Source organism: Necator americanus, chromosome V (assembly GCF_031761385.1).
Source record: "Necator americanus strain Aroian chromosome V, whole genome shotgun sequence".
In the NCBI taxonomy this organism is placed as follows: domain Eukaryota; kingdom Metazoa; phylum Nematoda; class Chromadorea; order Rhabditida; family Ancylostomatidae; genus Necator; species Necator americanus.
In genome coordinates, this window is record NC_087375.1 from 8,020,981 (window position 1) to 8,036,819 (window position 15,839).

At 41.5% G+C, this 15,839-nt stretch overlaps 4 protein-coding genes across 6 annotated transcripts; 2 read left to right on the forward strand and 2 right to left on the reverse strand.

Moving 5' to 3' along the window:
* Window positions 1–971: 971 nt before the first annotated feature.
* Window positions 972–15,622, forward strand: RB195_013262 (uncharacterized protein; the record flags this gene model as incomplete). Of its 3 annotated transcripts, XM_064202994.1 has the most annotated exons (9): window positions 972–1,058; window positions 4,490–4,587; window positions 4,647–4,733; window positions 4,803–4,872; window positions 6,349–6,442; window positions 6,978–7,075; window positions 8,496–8,653; window positions 8,712–8,854; window positions 11,981–12,066. In XM_064202994.1, 9 exons carry the CDS (start codon window positions 972–974, stop codon window positions 12,064–12,066), a joined length of 921 nt encoding a protein of 306 aa, XP_064058875.1. The 3 variants fall into 3 exon arrangements, with proteins under 3 accessions (XP_064058875.1, XP_013291432.1, XP_064058879.1); XM_013435978.2 differs by lacking the exons at window positions 972–1,058; window positions 4,490–4,587; window positions 4,647–4,733; window positions 4,803–4,872; window positions 11,981–12,066 and adding exons at window positions 15,102–15,220; window positions 15,351–15,414; window positions 15,519–15,622 and having other exon boundaries at window positions 6,385–6,442; XM_064202995.1 differs by lacking the exons at window positions 972–1,058; window positions 4,490–4,587; window positions 4,647–4,733; ... (4 more) ...; window positions 8,712–8,854; window positions 11,981–12,066 and adding exons at window positions 14,323–14,368; window positions 15,102–15,220; window positions 15,351–15,414; window positions 15,519–15,622.
* RB195_013263 (uncharacterized protein) lies at window positions 3,490–5,183 on the forward strand (the record flags this gene model as incomplete). The annotated part of the gene is made up of 2 exons (XM_064202996.1): window positions 3,490–3,628; window positions 5,077–5,183. 2 exons carry the CDS (start codon window positions 3,490–3,492, stop codon window positions 5,181–5,183), a joined length of 246 nt encoding a protein of 81 aa, XP_064058876.1.
* Window positions 11,401–11,946, reverse strand: RB195_013264 (uncharacterized protein; the record flags this gene model as incomplete). The annotated part of the gene is made up of 3 exons (XM_064202997.1): window positions 11,401–11,595; window positions 11,651–11,732; window positions 11,885–11,946. The coding sequence occupies 3 exons, from the start codon at window positions 11,944–11,946 to the stop codon at window positions 11,401–11,403; spliced, it is 339 nt and encodes a 112-aa protein (XP_064058877.1).
* On the reverse strand, window positions 13,345–13,886 carry RB195_013265 (uncharacterized protein; the record flags this gene model as incomplete). Its single annotated transcript, XM_064202998.1, has 3 exons — window positions 13,345–13,428; window positions 13,521–13,800; window positions 13,870–13,886. The coding sequence occupies 3 exons, from the start codon at window positions 13,884–13,886 to the stop codon at window positions 13,345–13,347; spliced, it is 381 nt and encodes a 126-aa protein (XP_064058878.1).
* Window positions 15,623–15,839: the final 217 nt, after the last annotated feature.

Below are 15,839 nucleotides of genomic sequence, written 5' to 3' on the forward strand. Positions count from 1 at the left end.
AATCATGAAATTAGCGAGGAACCTAATTAATCGCACTAGATATATAAAGATGGCCTTAAAAGGAAAAGTTACTTTGTAATCTCATCAAATCGGACATCATTAAGGATCTTAATTGTAAGGAAGTACAATTATGATTTTTTTTTCGACGTTTTCGTACTACTAATTGTAGAAGAGAGGATCTGAATAATCCTTAATAGATAAAGAAAACTCGGTCACCTTTTATACAGAATTAGGAAATTTTCGGAAAATTTCCATGCATGAATTTCAAATCTATTGCTTTGTTTGCTGTAGGATACGATGAACATATGGTCTAGATTATAGCTAAGATTCATTTGATGTCATATTTGCAAAGCAGTGTTTTTTCATAGTCCACACAACAGATACTACATTTGGGGCTATTTATGGTTTATAATATCCTGTTTAAGGCGGGTGTGGCGCAGTCGGTTAGAGGTCCGTTGTAGCCACACGGTCGAGGTTTCGAAACCGCCCTAGTGCAAGCAAGCCCTTCATCCCTCCGGGGTCGATAAATTGGTACCAGACTTGTCTGGGAGGGTAAAAGCACTGACTTGATCATCGGCTGGCCCCCGCAAGTCATTGTATAGGCCAACATCCGTTCCAAAAACCTCAACGATTACGAATTCCACTAAAACGCGTTGGCGCATCTCAGGTTTATTGATATGCCAGTGACTTTATACTTTATCCTTTTAATATCCTGTTTAGGGCTGATGGAGTTGATCGCAGTAGGACAACCTCAGTAGAATTCACTTTGGGCCTCTATTAGTTGAAGTTTTCCAGCAGTACATAGTTGCTCGTAGTCCACACAGCACACATCGTGACTGTACTAGATTAATGGCAAACATATATTTTTGTATATATTGAAATCTTTGTAGTCTCTTCTTTTTTATTCAGCATACAACGGAAGTCAAACATCAATACAATCGACATTGGTATTCACTACAGTGCTTCAGTTAATGGGCAGCGATCCCCTTCTAGATCTGCGGAGGCGGGGCGACCGTCCGACTAATGCCATCGAAGCTGCTGAAGATATTATTATAGAAGTGTGTCTTGCGCTAGTCCTAGAATTTAGGGAAACCGGGAATCTGATGTGAATTGCTACATTGAACTGGATGTGACTAGTGATTGGCGGAGTTAAGCGGATCAGCATCAGATCAGCGGAGCGGCTACGACAACAAACGATAAGATTCATTTGAACAGTTTTTATGTGGCTCGACCATGGGGAATGCACTCAGTCGGAAAACATGTGGCGGGACCCATGTGATTATGGGGAAGACATCAGCTGAGTCCTTTATGGCATTTCTTAAAGGCAGCATACCACGAATGTGAAGTGGTGCGGATTTCAGGTGGAGTACACGGTGTCGTAGATTATGAAGACAGGGGTGGTTCCGCTCATCTCTGCCTGCATCACTGCAAGCAACCGCCTCCAGAATGCTGTTTTGTGCGACGCCATCTATTGCAACGCGCCACCCCTTCTGCCGCCTCCGCCCTGGGATTTATCGAAAATCAATTCGCACTGCCCCGATAGGCAGTAAAGGACGCTACGCGTGCAAGGGTGGCGCACTGCAATAGAAGGCATCGTACAAAACATCATTCAGAAGCCGATTGCTTGCAGTTATGCAGGGAGAGATGAACGGAACCACCCCGGTCTCCATAATCAACGACCCCGTATACGGATACTCCACTTGAAATCCGTACCACCCCAGAATCGTTGTATGCTGCCTTTAAGAGATTGGTGTAACTAATGAAACTCCCAAATTTTGTTGAGGAAATTTCACTGGGAAAAGGAAACAGAAAAGCCGAGTACTTCAAATATCAACCTCTATAATCTTTGGCATGAGAATATTTGGCTGTCTCCTGGCTCTAGTTTACGAAATCCTCGCGTAAATTCTTCAAGACTCTCATCAGCGACTGAAGCGAAGGGTTTTCTTTCGCAATCCTAGCTTTTTTCACATAGTCTTTTTGGAGCTCCTAGCATCGACCACGTTCGCAACGAAAATATCCGGCAGGGATTACACTTGGGACCCATAGAAGACGAAATGCCTGAAACTTCGATACGAAACGCGTCTTCGATAGTACGTCACGTCCCACGCATTGATAACCACACTTGATGATCAGCACAAATCTAGATGGTATGATCAGGACCAGTATGATCAGCACGGATCAGGATATACCCGGAAAGTGACGTAGGGTAAAAACAGCGTTGGCTTGATACGATCCACATTGACATAAAGCTAAATGACATCCACCTTCATCAAGCACATAACCGAGTGAAATGACGTCATCTAACCAGAAAAACGGAGAAGAATTTAGGAAAAAAATAGAGATTTTGCAACTAGGGAAGGCACTTTCCTTCCAAAGAAATTTTTTACGCATACGAGAACATTGGAAAAAATGTATTGGAGCAAGTCGGACATTGTTTTTATCACCTCCTAATAACAGGTTTGGTCAGTGCGCATTGTTTGTTCGAGCACCGTGTAGCCTGTCCCTAATCTCGGCGTTCACAAGGATTTGATTAGGAAGGGACAGGAAGAATGGCGGCCTGAAAGTAAGCAAACACCTTCGGACACTAATATAAGCGAAGCCGGTAGTAGCGGTTCTTTTGTTGTTGTTCAGCTCAGGTTCTATTATAAATTTCTCTTTTTTTTAGTGCCAATCTTTTGCCAGTTCATGGAAATTCAGGCATTGTTGAGTAGTTGAATGAATATTGACAATAGATTATATGTTTCAATGCTAAAAAGGTTTTAATATAACTTTTAAGCAGTGTTTTATGCATTCATCTTCTATTTTATGTCTGTTTTTCTCTCTCTCTCTGTCTATGCCTTTTTCCTTTATTTTATTTCTAAAATTCGCTTTTTCGAGTAAATGCTGCATTTTTATGTTTTGCCACCATTTCAACCGTTTCTTTTCACATACCCTTCATAGGATCTTCCTTGCACCTTGTCTTAGGATTTATAGTAAACTTTTTTTTTTCAAAACTTATTGTAAGCAACAAATTCAGAATAAAAACAATATTCCTTGGCAGTCATAGAGAAGGTAATTGCCCTGAGATGGTCCTGACGTCTAGAAGTTTTTTTTTTCAACTATTAACTTCTTTCTATAGAGGAACTATGATCTACCTCAGGCTATCATACTTCGACGCATCGCAAGATCTTCGGGAATTGTTTTGTTGAAATTCAAAATATGACTTTTATTCCGTACAATCTCTGCACCTTGAACATTCTCTACCAATTTTCGAGGTTTTGCGTTTCAAAGAGACCTTATATTCTTGATTTTATCCTAGTAGTCCTCTTTTTAATAGTAAATGTAATTCAAATAAACTTTTTTTTTACTAATTTAAAGTTCTGATTGAGGAATAATCTCCTAGGACTAACAGTGGTCTTAGAAATAGCATGAAGAACGATGTAACTGTACTTCCGTATCCTCTGCTATCAATCGGAATATTGTCTGGCTAAAAAATAGATTTTTTCCAGAATGCAACTAAAAATTGTGTTAGCATTCATTATGCTTTCGGCTGTGGTCGCCTATCCATATCAAATTCTACCTTGGCAAGAAGCAAAGAAGACATGGAATAAGATCGTGAATCGAAATTTAAAAGTGATGGCTAAATCGAGTGAGAAAAGATTCATTTATTAAATATATTGCCGGTTACTTTGAACAAAAAAAAAAGAACTACTAAACATATCAAACCAAGACATATAAAATTCCTCTTTATTAAACGTTCAGCAAAGAAGAATCTTTGCCTTTCCTTCCATCAAAGATCTCTAAAAAGTTTTTCTACACGTAACTTGCAAAATTAGAGCCATAAATCAGAATAATTCAAGCATAAGCAGGTGCATAAACATCATGAAATTTAAGAAAATTTAAATTTGAAAAATTTTTAATTTTCTAGCCAGACCACGGAAAAATTCTACAGTAATATCTCCCGTGACTCTAGTTCCTGGAACATAAAAATCTTAAATAAAAAAATAATAAAATAATAAAAATAAAAATCAAATAGTAAATAAATAAATAAAAATGACATAAAAATATAAAAAATTTCGATTACAGCTCATATTGATTGGTGTCCGTATTGGAATGCAATTGGTGTTCAAAAGCCAGAATGCATCCCGAGAGAAAGATATCGGCCCGCTCCCGCAATTCCATTAATTCGAGGCAAGTTCTTCAAGAAATTTCTTTTGCCGTATAGGCGCTAGTGCCTGTATTCTCCCGAACGGCCACCACGGAATCCGAGCGGGCGCAGAGGGACGGAGAGGACGAAGCGGGTGCCAGGCAGAAAAAATGCTCGAGTTGCGGCAGATGCGTTACGGTCATTTGAGAAAAGATAACTGGATACTGTACATGTGATTTGGCCTCGATTTCACTCATATTCTCTGATAATACGTACTAGAGAAGAACCACAAACTCACTGCTACTTAAATTCAGTGGTTTCCTCATAATCAGTTTGGATTATCTGAAAGAAATCTTTTTTCAGATGTCATCTTGGCTCGGATCTCTACCCTCACTCCTTCGTGTCAATCCAGGTTTCTGTTGGCTACCTGCACTGCGAATAGTCGTTGCAGAACCGGCAAGGTGGATTACTGTATGCATTCTACTATCGTGTTTAGTTAGATTCGTAGACGAATTTACAGCTATGCATTGACACAACTCATGTGGAATGCTGCTTACCACCGCCGGATGAGTGTCCCACAACTGTTCAACTCGGTTTTAAGTGTGTGGTAGGTAATTTCAGATTTTCCTGAAAACTTTCTGAGTTTATCCAAGTTAAGCACTTTTCACATCATCAGGTACGTTCTCCTGTCAACTGGTGTACTCATAATGGTGACTGTGGTGGAAGAAAGTGTTGTCCGACAGGATGTAATTATAATGTCTGTGTATAGGGAGGATAACTCCGGGAAGTCTTGCCACAGTCATACTATTTGTACTTATTGATTGCACTCGTATTATGTCTTTATATTACTCTGAATGATCTTTCTTTCCCCTCTTCTTTTTGTTTTTGATGTCTTTCGTCTTTTGTTTTCTTTTTCTTCTCATCCACGTTGATTTTGTAATGTTGTGTAGTGAGCTCTACCCTACTTGGCGTAAAGGAAGGTCAACGAGGCGGCGTGGAGGAGGAGGAATATATGCGGTTGCGTGACGAAGGAGATGCTAAGCTAGTTGATCGATAGATCTTTTCCTGTGTGCAGCCGCAGATCAGAAACAATCCATCCGTAACCTCACTTTATGGTAACACAGCCGTTGCGAGACTGCTGCGCATTTCGGGTGAAAACCTTAACATCGGTCTTCTTTTACGCCATGTCGGTTGGAGCCGCCCACTATGTGTTTGATGCACTGTATATTACTCTAAAACAATTGTTACATGAATATTATGTTGTTGTTTTGCTTGATTTATTCACATATCTGTGTATGCACTTAACAACCAAATAGTTTCAACATTTCGCACTTTCACAGCTTCAAGAGCTCAGCTCTGGGCGAAGTTCCAACGTCGCTCCAATTTATCGACCCCGGAGGCATGAAAGGTCTGGTCTGCTCTAAGGAGGTTTCGAACCAGGCCACAGCGGATCTCTAACCGACTGCGCCACAGGCGTCCCGAATTTGCATAGTTGAGGAAAAAAGACAATTATCAAGACTAAGGAAGAAAACTACAGTCTGTTGACTCCCATCAAACTATGTATCAAAAGTGCCCCATCTAAAAAAGGAAAAACTTGGAAAAAAATGCGGTAGAAAAAAAAAACGGAACAACTTCGTTTGTGCTCATTTCGTGCCGAAATTGACTATTTCGAGCGGGAATATTTCGGCGGTAATGTTAAGATTTGAGTATTTCTGGCGGCCCTTCATGCTATTCATCCAAATATTTTTTCAGAGAAATAAGAAATTCCAGAATAATGTTTGCCATTACGTATAACAAGTCCACATCGACGAATCCAGTTGTTTTTGTTTACGCTTCAACAAGAAAACAAATATGAAGCGTCCATACATATGTGCGGCGGCTTTGCAGCGTAACCGGTAAACAGGCTGTTTGTATACTTTGAACAACTATTTAACTATTTTACAATATCTGCAAAAAGAAGGAGTTGCCATATTTATTGTTGTCATATTTATTCACAAAGAGTAGAGGTAAAATATTCGTAAAGTGATAAAAGTAAAAAAAAAACTTTAAGTAAGTAAAAACAGTTCTGTTGAATCAGCTATACAATCTCACCTTTAGTTTGAACATGAACTGTCGATAAAACAGAACGGAAGCAAAAATTAGTGGTTCATCAAGATAAACACAGTCGCGGCGCGCTACTGTTATTGATTCCGAACTTTTTTCTCGAGAGACACAATGTCCAGGTCACTAAACGATCATTTGGTCATTCACGCTCCTCAATGTCTGCATCTTACGACTTTAAGGGGAAGAAAGCTCTTGTCACTGGTGCAAGTAAAGGTATTTATGCTTATTTTCTTTTCCTACTTCCCGATCATATCAACAGATAATTCACTTCACGATCCACACAGCTAAAGTAGAAAATTTGAGTAGATAAGCTTTAGTTTTTTTTTTGCAAGATTTTCATTCAGATTCATACTTACAGAATTAAATTTCATAACGAGAGCTTTAAAGGTTTTTAGACAAAAATTTTCGTAAATTGTTAAACCTCGAATCTTTTTTCTTTATTTAATTAATGCGGCGATTTTACCGAATCATCGTGTGTGGTCTATTGGGGAGTCACATTGGTGGTCTCGTTCTGACCACCCACGGTGGCCACCCTCGTTGCTTTGTTTTGACGGCCTATGTACATAGGTGTAGTCGAATTTTTCTCCTGTTTTTCAGTACACCACTTGAACTTAGAATGCGTCATCAATTCTTGTAAAAGATTAGAAAACCATCCAAACTTTTCCGTACTTCCAATTTATCGTAAATATGTACTCTATAAAATGCACGTTTTTCCTCTATATCCATCCTTGAACTGGCCGGTTTTAAGGTATTGGTTGTGCCATAGCGGCTGCGCTTTCACAAGCCGGTGCAAAGGTGGTTGCCCTAGCCAGAGATAAGGAAAAGTTGGAAGAATTACGCAAGAATGTGAGTTTTAACAAATTCTCAACAAGTGCGCTTACTGTTTTGGAAGTAATGCTATCATGTAGTGGACCGACACAGCATGTCATTTAAAAGCTAAGGCGCTATTTGCTTCGGGGAACAGAGAGGGTCAGCGTGTTTCGAACGGTTCTCATATCAAATACGTAGCTTTTTATTGATTTGTTTGAGCTGTAGCCAAGATTGGTACTGATTCTTATAAACAGCTAACTTTTCGCTGTTATCGCCTCCGTCAGAGCCTGCTATAAAATCCAAGGCAAGCCCTTCATTGATTTACCCTCTCAGGCACCTTATCACCCTACAGAAAGAATTAAAATACAGGCAAACTCAAAGGACAATACATCAGCTAGTGATTTCCTCATTTGGTGAATTTGATAACGTAACAGACCAGGTGCTGCAACTACAAGTCACAAGGGTTTCTATAGAGGACCTGACGGTCTGCTCCGTAGATCAAAGCTTGAACAGATCTTAAAGGGGTCAGTTCGTTTGTGATCGCAGTGTACTAATCCTTTCTGATCATTTTTCGACTTTTGGTAGTTATCTAAAATCACACCAGTGTTTTACGGGCTACGATCTCGGACTAGAAAGATAGTATTGTAACTTCTTCCTCTATTTCGGAGTTTTGATGACGTATTCTGCAGTGTGCTCCGATTCCGATAGCTTGTAAAGAAAAAAGACGCTAGGGACCAGGTTAATTTTTCACTTAACGTGCCCTATGAGATATCGAATCCTGACCCGAACATCTACCCGTCAGCAATCCCACCTGTTGCACTCGAAATTCATTCTATCGTACAACACATTTTATTTTGTTCCAGCAAAGAGATAGACTCGGAAATGTCCTGGAAATGTACTGGCAGTAGAGATAAGAAATGGAGCAAATTGCTATAATAAAAATAGGTCTTGTTATAATTTTGTCCTCGGAACCATTGAAGCGTATGAAACAAATATTTTCCAAGGTGAACCAACTCTATTTATAGCGTACAACTCGTTTTTTCAGCTTCCATGTTCCAGTAGTACTTTCAACGTGTATTTGAAGGGTGCAAAGCAAGAAAATGACTATGGTGGGATCGCTCAACGAAAGCAAAGAGTTAGAGGGTGTAGATCGACATTCCTGTTCGAAATTCCCTATGAGGGTGTAGATCGAAATTGCTGTTCGAAATTCCCTATCTTTTTGTAGAGAGATCCCGACATTGTCAATTTCGTGGTATGTTGCTCTCACGCTTACAAATATTGCTACTACCTTCCTTCTTTTACACTCTTTCAATGCGTCACCTCAGCTCACGTCCTCATACCCTTCTGATCTCGTGACAGTGTTTTGAGCGTGGGTGATTCTGTAGGCAAATGCTCCAGGCCCACCCTTTATTACTTTTTTATTCGCTTCAGTAATTTAAAGTCGTCGCTCTTTCAGCACAGCAACATTAGCATAGTGGTAGGTGATGTGACGTCATCAGAATCGTCCCTCCGAGCACTATTAGCTCCATATCAACCGTTCGATATTTTGATCAACAATGCTGGAACAGGTTTTGTCGAACCATGTCATAGTCTAACTGAAGATGCAATAACGAAGTGAGCGATTTTCATGAACATCTTGACAAAAGAATTTTTCGGTGAGTTTTCCATGAAGGCAGTTGGACGTGAATTTGAAGGCGCCCATTATTCTCACTAAGATTGTGACATCGGAAATGATCCGAAACTCTGTACGTGGAGCCGTTGTTAACATTTCATCGCAAGCATCAATGAGACCACTGGAACATCACACTGTGTACTGTGAGTTTTCCTTGCACTTCATCAAGTGAAACACATTCATGTCTCTTAATTCTTCACCGTGAGTAGGTGATAATTGAAGCTTTAGCGTTAGCGCTAATTTTTCATTGAGTTTCATATGATGGATATTCAGCTGCTCTGTCGTATCTCTGGTCTGCTCCAGAAAGGATCATGAGGATCGTGGGTAAGACCCGGTCATGACTGCCCGGATCCAAAGAGATTTGGCTGTGCTAGGCCACCCAACGGCGGATTAGATACTCTACACCTACACGGGCACGTGACCAGGGTCCCATCTCCCTACACGATTCGCTCTTCTGAGGCCTCGGGGCTGCCCACCAATCCCCATATCCCAATTCTCTCGCTATTGGTTACAAGTTTAATGCGAGGCACGATCGATAACACAAGTGCTTTTTATAATGGGATTTCTAGAGGAAGGTAGCATGGCGAAAACACAATACAAGAAATCATGCAAGTGGGATACACAACATCATTCAATGGAACTGGTCAGCTGGCTAAGTGCTTAGGTGATTCTTGGCATAAGTAAGTGGAGTGCGATATAACGGACATCTTCCGTGGTATGCGGCCAACAAGGGCCTATGTGGTTAGTTTTCGATTCGGGAGTCACATGCAAGACAAACGTTAAAATAGCCGGAACCCAGAGCACCGAGAGCCGGCCCGTATATGGGATGGGTGGCGCGCGAGAGCTACCCGGCCCATATAAAGGCGCTTTTCTCATCGTTGCGTCGACTGCGAAAATCGAGCGCAAGCACCACATGCCCTCCTCTTGTCGAGATCGCGGATAGGGACCCAATGTTTGCTTTGCTATTTCTGTAGCAAGGAAGTTAATTTCAGGAAAAACTGTGTGTGTCAACAATTTGTGGATTTTTTTCGAAACATCTGTGGCTAGCGTTAAAAGTCTCTGGTGTTAGTCAATTCGCTTGGAATGAGCGAATGCGTTTATTTCAATTTGGAATAGTTTGAGGTTTATGAATGCTTTTGCGAACTAACAATGATTTGGGGGCGAGCAGATCTACCGATTTACTATTTATCTTCTAAGACAAGTGTGGTACCAATTTAACCACCCCGGAGGAGTGAAAGGCTTGGTTGATTCCGAACAATCTACCAACAGTGCAGTTCCAGCGGAACCTCTTACCATGTGCGCTACATCTGCCGCAATCCTACCCATGTATTTGAATTAAGCAACAGAGGCTTTCTAACATCGTTGCGACTTGCCACAGCTCTACTAGTAACATACTGCAATGTATGTAGAAGAGACCGATGCAACTACGGCTGTTTCTCACCTTTCAGTGCTCGCGTTAAAATGAAACGCAGTAACAATTCAGTAGAATAAACCGGTATGAGGGATAAAGGGCTCGGCTGACACTAGGATGCCAAGCTGATTTCAGTACAGTCACAGCCCAACCTCTTGCCAACTGCACTGCACCGGTCCGACTAGTATGGTGATTGGAAATGATTTTTTCGGAAGTATGCCCAGGCAGCTGCAGTATGTGGCCATGAGAGGAAAAGTGAAAGTAATCAGAATGTTATGTAAATCTCTATCGGTTCATCTGTACTCAGAATAGGTTAGCCTTATTCAGAAATACCGACTACCACTCTAAGTTTATGATTGTTTGGGCAGAACATCCAGTAGAATAACCTTTAGATCTCCACTAGGTCTAGTCGCTGTTTGTAGGAATGAAACACAAAAAATTGACGGTTTTTTAAAAACGATTTTTGGATATTATTTGGATGAGGGCGGGTGTAGTGTAGCTGTTAGAGGTTCCTGCACGATCGATCGGAGGTTCGAATCCCCCCTAGACGTTCACCAAGCCCTTCATCCCTCCGGGGTCGATAAATTGGTACCAGACTTGTCTGGGAGGATAAACATACTGACTTGACACATCGGCCAGCTCCCGCAAGTCATTGTATAGGCCACTTACACGTTCGTAAACCTCAAACGATTCTGAATTGAAGTGAACGTGGGGGCGCATCCCAAGCGGATTGACTAACGCCAGAGACTTTATCGCTTATCTTTTATCCTTTATCCTTTCTTATTTGGACCAGTCTGAATATCCGGCCAAAGCCGGACCTCAGACTTTCTGTGGTTTTACCTTCGCTTCCCTTCACTGATCAACGGAAGTTAATGGAAGTTGGCATTTTCCGTAAAATTAGATTTGTGTTTTTTTTTAAACAACGCTTTCCTTCTCTTTTTTTTATTATAAAATAAGGCGAAAGATTAAAGAGCTTTTCCTCTAAACGCGTCAGTTCTACATTTGGAGAATATTCGACCATCAGCTTCAAACACTCCTTCGACACCAAAATAATTCAGATACAATTTGAAAGCTTTACTCGAAGTATGGGTGTTCCTCCTGATTCCCCTCCCAACAGTTATCACAGAATGATGTTTCCACATAAAATGACGTAAACAACATCATCATACTGATAAAGATAAGTTCCACATCAGACAAGCGTATAAAAAGCGACGGTTAGATTAGTGGATGGCGTGGAATATAATGTCGTTTGTGCAACTACACAAAATGCGCACGGACTTACGACATGTCCTTGTCGCATGGACAATAGGATTCTTCCACGCGATATGAGTTTCCGTTCTCTTTCACTTCCCAGGTTCCAGGACCAAAAACAGTGACAAGTTGCTGCTGCCCGCAATATTTGTTGACAGCCGACGTGTGCGCCTTGTGATGTTGCTGGAGCCTGTACCTTCCTTCCTCCAGTCCTCTCTCCTTCTAAATACCTAGAGTGAAATTTATCGAACAGGAATGTCTTGTTTGGGATTCCAACCATAATCTTCCGGTCCTCTTCCAACTCGTAGTAAGGGCAATGAGTAGTTGGAGGAGTCTGTCTATCCTCACGTTTGCTTTCCCTTCCAACATCTCATGTTTAGTTTTTTATGGAAACGCTCACAGAGCATAGAAGTACTGACACAAGATCCTAAGGCTGCCCATTGGTCCACTCTATTGCTCCTGTGAATGAATTCAGTGCTAGATTGATATTTCAGTTTGAATGACAACGTACCATGTGTTTCCCATGAATGACGCGAGCGTGCTTTCACCATTTTCACGAAGATACTTCAACATTGATGTGTATTGTGTTACGAAGACACTTGTTTAGCGAACAAGACAGATGTCTCGCATTCTCCTGAGGAATGGCTCGCTGAGGTCGCGCTGAAAGAGCAGTATTCTAGTTCTTCCATCTAGTTCCAGGCCATTCCAGCTACAAGCAATTGGAGTCAGGCGAAGGCTACGTTAACCAGTTTCGTATTAGCATTCCTCTTCATGGCTTGCTGTATGTGCCATAGGCATAACAGCCGTTTAGTCCACGACGATGGAAACACTTTACTGAAACCATTCCAAAATGTGTTAATATCGTCCGTTATGAAGTAATCCGTGTGAAATGAGGGGAGCAACTTCTTCGCGTGCTCAAACATCATCCCAACTTCTATATCAGTCATCCTGTCAAGTAAAGTTGTAGAAGATATTACACTGTGAACGCACAATCTGCTTAGAATAAATCACCTATAGGAGAGGAGGTACGCAGCCGGAAGAGCTCTATCCCATTCATCCGTGGCAATTACAGTGGTTAATCTTGACGAATAAGATGTTAGGTTGAACGTACAACGCCCTCTGTCCACACTTTCGTAGCCACTCTTTCTGCGTTGGATTTATGACGACTAAATGTATCTTGTAAGCTGCAACGCACTAATTTGCTCTTGATTTTATTTACCCAGCACGAATCCATCTCCGCTGGCTTCTCGTGCTGGCCTGTAGAACTGGATGCCATCAGATTGCAAGTTGGCATCAACTCGCCTCTGAACTGAAACCGTGTCCAAATGATGGAGTCTTCCAGGGTCTACTCGGCACTTCGAGTCGATGTTTCCAAGCACTTCTTTTGTCGCTATTCTTAAATGCTACAGCTGTATGTGTGGTGTGATGTACCTTATATCTCGCGGTGTGATGAAATACAGTCGAGAACGGGGGCCTCCTCTTACTTGCATCCTTACTTTTCTGTAAACCTGTCGGACGGTCAGACCATCCCGTAGCAGCGAGACTATAAACTGCTCAGCATTGTGGTTCAAGTCTCAGCTGAGATGGGCGGACTTCATGTCCGATATGGGTGAGACAGTGTTCAACTGTCGCATCATCAGTTTTCTCTCTAACCTAGAATTTGTTTGGTTTTATTACAATTAGCACAAGGAATCACTGCTGATAGAAAATGTAGTGCACATACGTTCATATACGCTGTGCAATGCTCCACAGACTTTTTCGTTTTTGCTGGGACAGAGCCTGCGCGGAAAGAGCAGTGGCAGCGTAAATATGTGGTTCTGCCGAATTTCGTAGTCTCTGACTTAGCTGTGAACCGGCTTATCGCACCCGATTCCTCCGAGGCTAACTTCCAGCTTTTGAAGAGAAACACGTCAATTAGTCTAGTATAGGTGCAAATTTTCATATTACTCCAACCTGATAATCTTTTAGACTTTAGAAGTTGATGGTCTCGACCACGAAATCGTCTGCGTCGTTGGTATGCTGCTGATGAGCATGCTCTGCGAGCTGACGGTGATTCTACATATGCAAGAATCAGAAGGAGTCATCAATAAAAATGTGAACGACAATTATTGCACGGTCGTGAAAGCTGTAGATTATTAGTAACTCACTTTAACCGTTTCTCTGCATATGGGGCACGTGATAACTCGAGGTGAATATTCGTCGGCATGTTTTGTTCCTCTATGACAGCTCAGCCCACCCGCGCTGTTGAATCTCACATCACAGAATTCGCAGTTATAAATAGGCTTCCCCGATACAGCAATTCTCCGGCTCTTCTTTTGTGCCTTGAATTCCGAAATTTGGCTTTGCGAATATCCATGGACATCAACAAGGTGCCTCTCCATTCTATTTTTAGCCATGCCACAGACCTGGCATTCATTCATGGCAATACTAGAAATCACAACAATCCCACTAGTACACAAAAGAGATGACGAAGTGAAAGAAGAAAAAATAACTTACTTGAGGGTCATATCCATTATGTAGATTGGAAATACGTTGGATTGGAAGTTGGAGCAAAGAAAATTGTTCGACTAACTCGGTTAGGAACAACCTCTGATAATGACTTCCTTGCAGGAGTTCCTTAGGTGACAAGTTTCGTTCCATACATGACAAGCACAAGTTCCTTACATGACAAGTTTCGTTCCATACATGACAAGTACAAGTTCCTTACATGACCTAATGTTGTTCTTCCAGATGGCGGGGTATAAAGAGGTCTTCTTTTAACACCGCTGGGCATAAGGTATAATCTTTTTATTGAGGGGTCAGCAAACGTTGGCGTGGACACACCTATTGGCTCACGCACAATATTAAGAAGTGTATCGTGCTAATAATTCTTCTTAGTACAATTAGGCTTCATTAGGCCGGCAGTGCCCTAAGGGAGGTATCAGACGTCACAGCATACATCAAGCTCCAATGGTTCGCACGATCATACGCATGCGACAACAAAGGATGGCAGAAGGTACAGCGGGAGATGTGAAAAGAAAAGTAAAGAAGAAGAGAACAGTGGAATTAACAAATGAAAATGGAATTAACAAATGAACAGAAGAAGAAAGAAGAACGGGAGAAATGTCGAGAAATAATACTCACCTGACAAGCAGAGGAAGATATGAAAGAGATAGAAATCAAAATCAGAAAATATTATTTTATCATGTCGTAAGTCCGTGCGCAATTTGTGTAGTTGAACAAATGATATTATATTCCATCCCACATCAGATCATGTAAACTGTTACGCACTATTTAAGCAGCCGGTTTCATTCGTGTTTCCACTTTCTGATGGAGGCATAATACCAACCTGAGGCAAACGGCAATTGTAAAGAAGACGCACGGAGGAGTCGTAGTGGTGAAAAGCAACGCGCGCAGCAACGGGTATGAAACGGTTGCAACGTCCCATTTACCTTTTGCGACATGCCCACGAAGTTATTGGGCACCGATCCGACGCCAGTGGACCCGAAAAAGCCCCTTCCGTAAGTATCTGGCGCCGGCGCACCAACCCGACGCATTGGACCCGTGTCTCCTCCTTTAATCGCTCTATCAGGCCAGCGCGCCAATCCGACGCCGGTGGACCCGTCGCACCCCCTTTTTCGAATTTCGTGACTGACAAATACCCATACACATACACATACACATACACACACGTGACAGAATAAGCCCATTATTATATAGCATGATAACATATTATAATTCTAATTAAGGTGCAAGCAAGGCTGGACTTGACATGGCGGCACGATGTTTTGCTAAGGAGTTGGGGCAATACGGTATTCGAGTTAACTGCGTAAATCCAACCGTGGTCATGACCGAATTGGGAAAGATGGTGAATTTTTCCTTAATTGTTCATCCGCACATCCTATTGATTAGGAAAAGAAGAGATCGCGGCAGCTAAGCCTCCATTTTCTCGATGTAACATATTGCGGCTCTATAGAAACATACGTACCTCAATTTAGGCGTGGAGTGACCCAAACAAATCCGAACCGCTTCTTTCGCAAATGCCCATAAGCAGATTCGCAGGTTATTCAGCCATTCCTCTGGATTCTGTCCAACAACATGATTTTTTTCGGATTTCCTTCTGAAGAATAATTTCAGGAAGTTGAAGATGAAATTACTAATTTTAGAAATTGAAGAAGTTGTAAATGCGGTCATGTTTCTACTCAGTGATGCTGCGTCAATGACAACTGGAATGGCCTTACCAGTGGATGGCGGCTTCACCCAAATGTAACTCAAATGAGGAAGTATAATCAAATGTGAACTAGTTAATGACAGATAGAAGCAATGGGCTCCTGCTTATCGAACTTCGTCTTTTTCTCATCGGAAAACTTCTTTTTTTTGTTGTGATTGCATTACTTATATCAATTTATTTCCTACAAAATAGCAATAATTCCTGAGCATTTTCTCATATTACTGATGTGAGCAGCTACTATTATTATCTTAATTTG